General features: G+C 40.0%; 1 protein-coding gene across 1 annotated transcript; it reads right to left on the bottom strand.

Annotated features, from left to right (window-relative positions):
* Positions 1-9,714: 9,714 nt before the first annotated feature.
* LOC147424303 (phospho-2-dehydro-3-deoxyheptonate aldolase 1, chloroplastic-like) lies at positions 9,715-10,446 on the bottom strand. Its single transcript, XM_086499399.1, has 2 exons — positions 10,175-10,446; positions 9,715-9,931 (listed from the first exon to the last, which is right to left on the bottom strand). Exons 1-2 carry the CDS (start codon positions 10,444-10,446, stop codon positions 9,715-9,717), a joined length of 489 nt encoding a protein of 162 aa, XP_086355525.1.
* Positions 10,447-10,799: the final 353 nt, after the last annotated feature.

Below are 10,799 nucleotides of genomic sequence, written 5' to 3'. Positions count from 1 at the left end.
ACACAGTTGGAGACATGTGTGCACCAGATTCTTCATAATAGGCTTGAACAGGCACTAAGGCTTGTTCTTCCTGATTCTCTAAGGTTGGTGCATATCTAATGCCCAATGGTCTTGCTCCTGGTAAAGGTGGTTGTTGTCCCAATACTGGTTGCGGCCTTTCTATCCCCATAGGTCCTGGTACATTTCCCGTTGGGTATCGAGGTACTGGATGTACTTGAGGTGGTGCTAATTGAGCAGGAGGTGCATACTGACGCTCCCTTACATACCCTTTGTTGTAATAGCACTCCTCTGTTGGATGGTTTGTCCATTTTTGTTCAATAGCACACCATTTCAGTGGTTTTGGAAATGGTTTTTGGTATGGTGCCATCCTTTTTAGAGCCTCTTCTATCATTTGCTCTACATTTGGCATGGTTGTTGTTTGAACATTCTTTTTAGTGGTAGTCTCGCTCACTACAGAGGAAGAGCTACTGGATACAAAATCTGTATCCGCTGACACCTCTCCATAAACCGTACAGTTATCCGCTAAGTACAATGCTTCTCTCGTTACTTGCTCGAAACTTGTACAAGCTTTCAAGTGCAAGTCCTTCTTGAGAGTGTCATTTCTCAGTCCCTCAATAAAGAGAACAGATAGTCTGTCATCTTGTGGTCATTCACGTACTGGACATCTCTCAATGTATTGTTTGAAGCGAAGTGAAGCTTCCTTCACTTTTTCGTGTTCTCTCTGTTTAAAAGCATATATTTGTGAGACCGTATTGTGCTTAATCCCTCGTTTTGAGAATTCCTCAGCAAACTCTCTTAGCAAATGGTCAATGTCATGGAATCCCCCTATGTTCAGTGGTTGAAACCATGTCAATGCCGTACCTTCTAGAGTAAGACCAAATCCCTCGTATTGTGTATGGAAATCTGTTATCTGCTCAGCTCTTAAGACTTGCTTAAAGAGTGACACATGTGCATACGGATCTCCTGAACCACCATACTTCTTTGGCATACACTTGGCTACTTGACATGGTCTCATACGTCTATGGTCTGCTACCAATCTCATTGCTCCTGTGTCCCGGCTAAAGCTTTCTCTAGCATCATGGACTTCATGGGTTACCCTTGTCGGTTCCCCTGCCCTGAATCTAATACTAGGAGGTAAATGTGATGGTTCCGCTTCGAACCTTGGACCTGGAGTGGTATATGTGGGGATTGGAACTGCACTACCTCGATTCGTATCCATTGACTCTCTGGAATGTAATGATCCCATTGGTCCGGGCTTCGAGTACTGAGGTTGACTGAAAGAGTCAGCAACCTGAGTTCTTTGTCCTCCTGTTGTCATTGGGTTTTGCACTCCATTTGTTGGTGCTGGTCTTTGTGAGCTAGAAGTAACATAATACTGATGTAGTGGTCCCCCAAAGTATGTATATCCTTCTAATTCTTTCTTGCCCATTGTTGAGTATTGTCTCCCATACTTGTCGTAAGCGGCAATTTTCACTTCCGACCCCTCTGTGTAGGTAAAGACATAAAGTCTTTTTTGGTATGTCAACTCTCCGGTGTAGGGTTCTTCACATCTATAATAGAGATCTTGCTCCCCATTATTATATTTGTATAGCCCCACATAGATGTTATCAGTGTTGATCCTTGTAGTTTCATTCTCTCTTCTTAACCTCGCATCAGGTAAGTTCATTATTGGTGCTTTCTCCTCAAGTTCTTCATCTACTTTGGCTTTGGTGCCCATCAATCCCTACTTGTCCACAATGTTAGGGTTTAGGACTACCAAGTACATGGTACCCTCGTCATCTAGATATCTATCTCCGCTATAGCTCACAGGCACTAAGTCCTTGAACTCACTAGGTCTCTCTTCTATCTTTACACAATAGCGGTCCATTCCATCTTTGTAGATCTTGGCACCTTGCTCATTGTCGTACTGGTATTTTATGAACAATAGCTTTATTGTGGCGGAAGGGTTTGATGATCCTGCTGCCATATTTTCTCTGTTGTTCAGGTTCAAGTGTTCCAAGTGTTCGGTGAAAATCTCGTAAGATCTCTCCGAAGAAGTATCAGAAACACTTCCTTCAAAGATCGGCTCTAATGGTTGCACCCAACTTTGGTTTACACTTCCCTCGGTTGATATGACACTTGCTTGTTCCCCTTGTTTTGGTTGGTTATTCTGGAGATTCCTGCCTGATCACAAATTCATCAATTCCCCTAAAGGACTTTAACTTCTCCGTCTCGACAATTTGTTTTCCCATGTTTTTGTGGTCAGAATTGATCCAAACTGATTGATACTTGGTCAATTGTTTAATCTTGTCAGTTGGAACACTTCTGTTTCATCAAGTGAGAATTTTGTTGCAGTTATGCTGAAAAAGACATTATACGCATATGATGTCTTTTTTCACAGATTTGGACTATTTTGGTTATGCTCACTCTCAGTAGCCCCCTTATGCTCTGTCCACTCACAAAATTCAGTTTGAACTCTGTTTGAGCAAGTTATGGCTAATTTAGGCTTTTCTTGGCAATTTTCCGCTTTTGACTTGTTTTGGGTCAATTGTGATCCACATGGGATGAAACTTGAAATATAACCTCTAGACAGCTATTACAATGGATCTGTGTTGGCAAAGTATCAAAATATGTCCAAAATTAGGTCAAAGACATCATACGCGTATGATGTCTTTTTCATCAATTTGGGTCAAGACTTGATATTTTTGCTTGCTACAGTGTTTGTAACAATCTTGTCAGGTCAGATATCAAAAATAAGTAGTGGATGTGCTAAAAGACATTATACGCGTATGATGTCTTTTGTCCCAGATTTTGACTATTCTTGGTTTTAAGCCTTCTCCAATGTTTATAATTGAGTTTCAAGTGTTTTTGTCAGGTTTGAATGCAAAAACAAGATCTGAATCCAAAATTTCCTATTCTTTGCGTTTCTTGGACTCCGGCTTGTCTTTTTGGGTTTCTTTGAGTGTTAATGCTCTTGTTTTAAGTTGAAATTAGGGTATAACCCCCCTTTTGAACACTCTGGTAAAGTCAAAATTTCTGTTTTGGTCTCTGTTTGGTCATTTAGACATCATACGCGTATGATGTCTAAAGCTGCAGATTTCCAATTTTTTGGCACAGAATCCTTCCTAAGGCTTTCTCAAGTGCTCAGCAGCTCCCAGATACACAGAAAATTTCTCTGACTTTTGTTTATTGCAAGTTTCACTACTAACTCGACGGTTTAGTGATCTAACATGCAATCAACCATATCAAGCAAATACTCCAATGATTACTAGCTCCAGATCAGGATCAAATGAAGTCCTACCTAAGCTATTCCTAATCATAAAATGGGTTTGGTAATTGTGATTTTAAAGAGATCCACTGCCACTCACGGACTAGCAAATTCTTCTTCTATCAACAACTACTCAACACCAACAAAACAACAAACAAATCTAAGCTAAACTAAAAATACTGTCAACACGGAAGACCCAGGAATACCCCACTTCCTAGTATCTCTCAAGATCTTCGGAGTCCACCACTCCTAGATCTTTTCTAACTAAAGTATACAAAGTAGTTTATACGACTCACCTCGTAGGATTAGTCTAAGGTCACCTACTTAGGGCTCTCGTCCTCGGCAGCGGCGCCAAATGTTAAGGCGGTTTCGCCGCTAGCGGAAGCTAAATAGCGAGAACTCAACCAACAACAGAATTTGTCAGACGAGGACGGAGCTTGACCCGCAGGAGCATGGAAATAACTAGGTGGGTGTCAAATCACCTACTCGACCTTCTAATGACAATCACTACTAAGGAAATCAAATCTAAGTTCTAAAATACGCAAGTGACTGAAATCCTTACTACGAACGAATGCTATACGAAACAGGATCTAGAATCATTGAATCGATCTCAAACTCAAGGGGAAGTCTATACACTAGGTAAGAACAACACCCTAAAGACTTGAACTGCAAAATCAACCTATAACCACTCCGTGCGGCAAACGCGTATGAAGACAGGCCGAAAAATACAGGTGATCGAAACTTGACCCCGATGGTACCAATGCATAGCTCTACTCATTGTGGTTCTATAGATATGCTGCACGCTCCATTCCGACACACGAGTTGGAAGAAAACTCACACCGAAGCTCGTAGGAACTTACCACACATAGAAGCCGATAGCGCGCACTCTTGGTATCTGTGCGTAGCTCTCACCGTTGCTAACACAATGGCGGTGTCGCTTCTCCAATGGCGGCTCCGTAGCTCGCGTAGCAAGTAGATAAGACTCTCTCTCTCTCTCTCACTCTCTCTCAGACACAGTCACGGCGCTCAAAAACTCACTTTGATTAATAATCTGAATCTCCTTAAGTTACAAAAACTTTGGCTTATATACCTCAGCCTTGGAGGTGAGAACATCTCTAACTAATTACATCAGCAAGTGAAATTACTTCGGGATTACAAGCTGGAAACTCAATTGAGTCCCGTTACTTAATGAATGGCTCAAATCAAAATTAATGTCGGAAAGACATTTATTACAATCAATGGTTACAAAATGATGAGTGTGAGCAAAAATGTGGGTGTGATCCTCTGCTGGCTCAACAGTAAGCAAGGCACTCCTTGCTCGGGGGAACATCCACTTGTATGCACCATGCCGGATGAGACCAAACAAATGATTATCCTTGATAATAGTTGGATCTATTTGAGAGATACAAAATGTTTTGTATGTGAAGATCGCACGATTAAGCAACAAAATATGTGTCAAGGCATATGAGGAGAGAAATAAGAAAAACAAGGATCTCTCATGAAGAAATTGTGCCCAAGAAGGAGGTGAGTCCCTCAAGCAAATAGGAATGCGCAACCTATAAGGCCGAGTTACATTTGAAAGTATGCTTCTGGAATTGCAATGGATACCCATGGAATACGGGGGTTGGCATAAATGAACTAATAAGCAAAGCCGATGTTGTACATCTTGTTGAAACTTGGGAGCATGATACACAAAGGATTAACAGGTTGGAGGATTACAATGTACATTCATTGATGTGGTCAAAGAATCTCAAACAATGAAGAGGGCAAGGAGGGGAAGCATGTATAGTTAAGAAAGGATGGAGGAATTTTGTATCAATTGTGAAAGATGTCAAGCATAAACATTATGTATGGTTGAAATTTATGACACCAAAAAGAGCACCCGTTTTTGTAGACGGTTGCTACATTCTTTCTCTTGAATCTCCCTTTTATGCTTACATGGATAGAGATCAACCATTTTTTGATTTGGAGGAGGACATTGCTTATTCTAAAGACAAAGGGGATGTTATTGTCTTTGGGGATATGAATGCTCACACAAAAACATTGCAACATGATACACAACAATTTGACATGCCATACATTTCAAGGGAGTTTAAGGAAGGTCACATACAAGAGCCCACTTGAATTTTGACGTCAAATTATCAACGTCAATGGTGGACGTCAGTATATATGTAAGTAAATGTGGATGGAGATCAAATTTTTGAATTTTTGATGCCTGTATCGGCAGCTATTCCGGTGCTTGTATCGAGGTACTTTTGACGCCTGTACCGAAGTTTCCTCCGACGTCTTTACCAGCACCTATATCGGCAGACCCTCCAAAAAATAAACCCGCAGGTCTTTCCCTGCGCATTTTCCTCATTCTATGCCTCTTCTCTTGCCCTCCTTTTCCTCACCTGCTGTAGATCTGTTGCCCAATGAGTTGTCGGAGGTGAGATTGTTGCTTGTGGACGACTCCCCAACATCAAGGTGAGATTCTTTTCAAGTTTAACATAATGTGTGTCTAACATAATGTTTGTGTATGCGCGTTTTTACAGGTTTGAAGACGTTTTTAAGACCCTTTCTTGCTCAAAAAGGTCGTATGTGAAAATTTTATGCAGTTTTATTTAATTTAAAATATTATATTGTATATTGACAAAATAAAATTTTATTCATTAGGCTTTTAATGCTTTAAATTTTTATGCAATTTTGTTTTAAAATTATGCTTTGGAAAATTTTTGTTTTGAAATTATGCTTTTGGGTAATTTTGTTTTAAGATTATGCTATGGGAAAATTTTGTTTTAAAATTATGCTTTGGAGAAATTTTGTTTTGAAATTATGCTATGGGAAAATTTTGTTTTGAAAGTACCGTATCATCTCATCATCATCATACGGTTGATAAGATTTATGTTATAGTTAGGGTATAGGTTCTAGGTTAGGTTATACGTTAGGCTAGGTTAGGTTAGATTAGCTTATAGGTTAGGTTTAGGTTATAGATTAAGTTAGGTTATAGGTTGGGTAAGAGAAAGCGACAAATAATATAAAAAATGCAAAGGGACTTCGAAAATGACTCGTGTACTTCAAAAAACACAAACAAACTTCGATTAAGTTAGGTTTAGGTTATAGGTTATAGGTTAGGTTAGGTTAGGTTATAGGTTATAGGTTAGGTTAGGTTATAGGTTATGTTATGTTAGGTTTAGATTATAGGTTATGTTAGGTTAGGTTTATGTTATAGGTTGTATGTAAAAGGTGAGGTTAGGTTAGGTTGTACGTAAAAGGTTAGGTTAGGTTAAGTTGTATGTTAAATCAGGTTTAAGCTATAGGTTACGAAGGTTAGGTTGTACGTAAAACGTTAGGTTAGGTTTTAGGTTAAGTAATTTTTAGGTTATACATTAGGTTAGAGCTAGCGACAAATAGTAGAAAAAACGCAAACGAACTTCGAAAATGACTCGTATACTTCAAAAAATGCAAACGGACTTCGGTAAGGTTATGTTATAGGTTAGGTTAGGTTATAGGTTAGGTTATAGGTTATATGTTAGGTTAGGTTTAGGCTATAGGTTAGGTTAGATTATATGTTAAGTTAGAGCTAGCGACAAATTAATAGTAGAAAAACGCAAACGGACTTCGAAAATGACTCGTGTACTTCAAAAAATGCAAACGGGATTTGGTTAAGTTAAGTTATAGGTTAGGTTGGGTTAGAGGTTATGCTACGTTAGGTTTAGGTTATAGGTTAGGTTAGATTATCGGTTAGGTTAGAGCTAGCGGAAAATAGTAGAAAAAACGCAAACGGATTTCGAAAATGACTCGTGTACTTCAAAAAACGCAGACGAACTTCGGTTAGGTTATGTTATAGGTTAGGTTTAGGTTAGGTTAGGTTATAGGTTAGGTTAGGTTTAGGTTATAGGTTTCAAAAGCGCAATTGGACTTCAAAAGCGCACACAGACTTCAAAAACACTAATATATAGTCATTGAGCAATAAAGACGAGATTATTATCATGTGGTCCTAATCTCCGTGCACTTCTAGACCGAGGTGTTCGAGGATCGGGCATGGCTAGAGAATGTGAGGTTGTTAGAGCTAACGGCAAATAGGTTAAAAAAAAGTAAACGGACTTTGAAAATGACTTGTGTACTTCAAAACGCAAACGGGCGTTGACAAACGAAGTAAAATAATGCAATCGGACTTCAAAAGTGCACACAGACTTCAAAAACCCTAATATATAGTCATTGATCGATAAAGATGAAATTATTACCCTGTTGTCCTAATCTCTGTGCACCTCTAGACCAAGGTGTGCGGGGATCGGACCTGGTTAGAGAATGTGAGGTTGTCATGTGTTGTCATGTAGTTAGTAGTTATAAGAAGAGTGTTTTAATTATTTGTTGCATCATTGGTAGATAAAGTGAGGTTGACATGTATTGTCATGTAGTGTGTAGTTATGAGGGATCCCTAACTCCGAGCAAGATTTTCCGAGCAATTTCTAAACCGAGCAAAAGAGCAAGCTACAATAACAAAAAAGCAAGGAGCTCTCTTAATTTTCAGTACACAAACCAAGGGAGCTTTTCACATGATTTCTATATTTTGTTGTAGCTTATATATATATATATACAATCACTAAAAAGTACACACTAAGCTAGCAATGCTCAAAATTGAAATTTCGTGACATGTCAATAGAAAGATATATAATGCTATTATAATGTATGCAACTTCAGGACGACTGTCTATGAGTTGCAAGTCCTCTAATATGCAAGTATAATGAGCTAGTGATGGTTGTAAAATAGAAATATTTACTATGGACTATAATAGCATAAGGACTAAAATAAACAATTATAAAGATACTAGCAATTTTGCACAAGCATGAGTTTTACAAACAGTTTTAATTTTGTCCATTCTAGAGACCTCTTTCTCAATTTTAGACCAATTCGAATTGTGTAAAGCTAGAAACCCCTTTCTCAGAGTAGTGCTAGAACGCTCCCATAAAAAAGAATAGCTTTTCCTATTTTAGGTGTAGTTAAAAATGTCGGGCCCATGGAAAATAGCTAAAAAGAAAAAAAATTGTATTAGAACACAAGGCTAGATCCACACTAACAAAAACAAAACGGTTTTGACAAATTCTTTTGTAAAAGAGCTCCTCATTCTCTTGGCTTTTCTATTTTGTTCAACATTATAACATTCTACTCGATTGATACAACTAGGTTTGGTATGGGTGCAAGATTGTTTCCTCAACTAATAGGGTGAGTAATTTTGTCACAAGAAGCCATCATTCCTCCCCCTATTATTCCCACATTGTGAAGTATGGCAACCTCATGTGCTTCTATTGTCTTGTCTTTGCTTAGCTAGCTAGGTTTGACACTGGAGGTAGGGGGACTATCGGCCTTTGTAGCCCTCATACACAAATGCCATCCGTTTGTAAACTTAGCTAGGCCATGCATTTTTGTGTGAAGTCTACAAATGCCGGTAGTCCTCCTACCTCCAATGTCACACCTCTATTGGGTCCATGTTTAGGAAAGGTCTGCCTCAGCTTAACCTTGGGCTGATTGAAGATCAAGATTACTGGACTACAAACATTTGGAAAGGGAATAGAAATCGATAAAATATATCAAAAATAGTTAAAAAATCCTACAAATTTGTAATTTTCACTTGTACTTTTGGTTTGCATGTTTACAAGGAGGAAGCGCAATGGTTTAGGGAAAAGAGAATAATGGACTTTCTTGAACATGACCCTCTCAAATAAAATCGCATGGACACATACTAATAACAGTGTTTTCAAATGGTGTCCCAGCCAGGGCTTGCCAAAAACACACTTTTGTAATTGAGAAAAATAAGGGCATACTAAAAACTAATAGACTGTTAGGTCAAAATTTTAGCTTAAACTTTCCTCCAATTTGTAGATTGATAAAGGGCTCAAGATGCACACCTTGACCATGCGTGTAGAGTAGGTAAACAATCTTTGATTTGCATCGAGCTTTCGTTTGATGCCTTCGTCATATTTGCAAGATTAGGTCATGAACGTGTGTGTGTGTGTGGGTGTGTGTGTGTGAGAGAGAGAGAGAGAGAGAGAGAGAGAGAGAGAGAGAGAGAGGAGAGAGAGAGAGAGATCTTTCTAAATTCAAGGGACATGTGACTGGTGCCACACTGAACACGTGCATGCTTGAGATGGCTCACGAAGAGATTGACCCTACAAAGTAGCTGTGCAATTTCTTGATCTTGGTGACTCGTGTTCGTGAGGGATCTCAGTCAGTTATCGATGCACTATTAGTGTCCAGTTGCATGTCCCCACCATTGGCTCTACAGCCAAGTGCAAAAGCTTAATCCTGGATTGAATGCACTTCTTTATTCTGTATTGCCTGGTAAATAAGCTGCATATGCTTTTGTTTATCAGACCCTCATGTTTGATGCCAGATTAATGAGATCCATCAACGTATCTACACTACCAATCTGAATCATACTCGTTGGCTGCAGGCGGCGAACTATCGAATGGAAGGTCCTCAGAGAGTCAGACTTGAAAAAGCAAGTGAAGGTGGCAAGAGCAATCGTAGCAGCGACCCGTCGTGGAGTCTAGTCGCGTTAGTGCCTGCTCAAAGGGCAGCAGCAAGCACTCGTGCGACATCCAGAAGTCAGTGCTGGTCATGAGCGGGTGGTCTAGCGTTAGCCCGCCGACCGGCCCCATGAAGCCCGGGGCCTTGTCCACCCGCTTTGGCAGTTCCCGGTACCTGCAAGCAGATACAGATTGAGAGAGAGAGAGAGAGAGAGAGAGAGAGAGAGAGAGAGAGAGAGAGAGAGAGAGAGAGAGAGAGAGAGAGAGAGAGAGAGAGAGAGAGAGAGAGAGAGAGAGAGAGAGAGAGAGAGAGAGAGAGAGAGAGAGAGAGAGAGAGAGAGAGGGAACATTTTGCTGATGAGCTCAAAATATAGGTAATAGAAATGCAGCAACAGTCATTGAGATTTTAGGTAATGACCTGCTGCCTTGCTCACTAGTGTGAGAGGTGAAATCAAGGTTCCAGTGGGTCACTCTTTGCATGGCAGCATAGCCACTAGTTGCGAAAGACCGAAGCAAATTGAGTGATACATCTGCCTGATTGTAGGCTCTGATCATACGATCCGGATCCGAGTACCTGTACTTCTCATCAAAATCATCTCCATTGATAATGTTCACTCTGTAGCTTGGCAGCTTCACCCCATCTTTTTCTTCCAAATCCTGTGATCTCGGCTTTGCAAATTGTCTGGCCATCCGCCTGACCTACACCATGTCAATACAGGTACGGATTCAGAACCCATGTAATGATATCATTCAAGGACATTATTAAATTCTCCCCAACCTGTTACAGAGCATATCAAGTAAAGCTTATAAGCCTCACAATTAATGATGTCCATTCATCATAAGGCCAATGTAATTGGTATTCTTACCTTGATCACAGGCAACCACCGAACATCAGCCATTCATTGTGCAGGAAGACTCAAGAAAAGCAAAGGGCTGTACATCCTGCAAAAGTCAAAAGGGAAAAGGGCAAATGAGATGGCGTGGGCTGATCTACAGCCTGCACTGCACCGCCGCTGTCAGCAAGACTTAATCTCCATCACGTG

This window comes from Adiantum capillus-veneris, chromosome 25 (assembly GCF_014529385.1).
Source record: "Adiantum capillus-veneris isolate H3 chromosome 25, ASM1452938v2, whole genome shotgun sequence".
NCBI classification, from domain to species: Eukaryota; Viridiplantae; Streptophyta; class Polypodiopsida; order Polypodiales; family Pteridaceae; genus Adiantum; species Adiantum capillus-veneris.
The sequence above is the reverse complement of the archived record's forward strand: the minus strand, read 5'-3'. Positions and strand labels throughout refer to the sequence as shown.

What these genes read in the sequence shown, in the direction of transcription:
- LOC147424303 (XM_086499399.1), bottom strand. Translation starts at nt 10,446, where the DNA reads ATGGCCAGACAATTTGCAAAGCCGAGATCACAGGATTTGGAAGAAAAA. An exon ending in ACTAGTGAGCAAGGCAGCAG is followed by an intron (nt 9,932 to 10,174) that starts GTCATTACCTAA and finishes ATCTGCTTGCAG; the next exon opens with GTACCGGGAACTGCCAAAGC.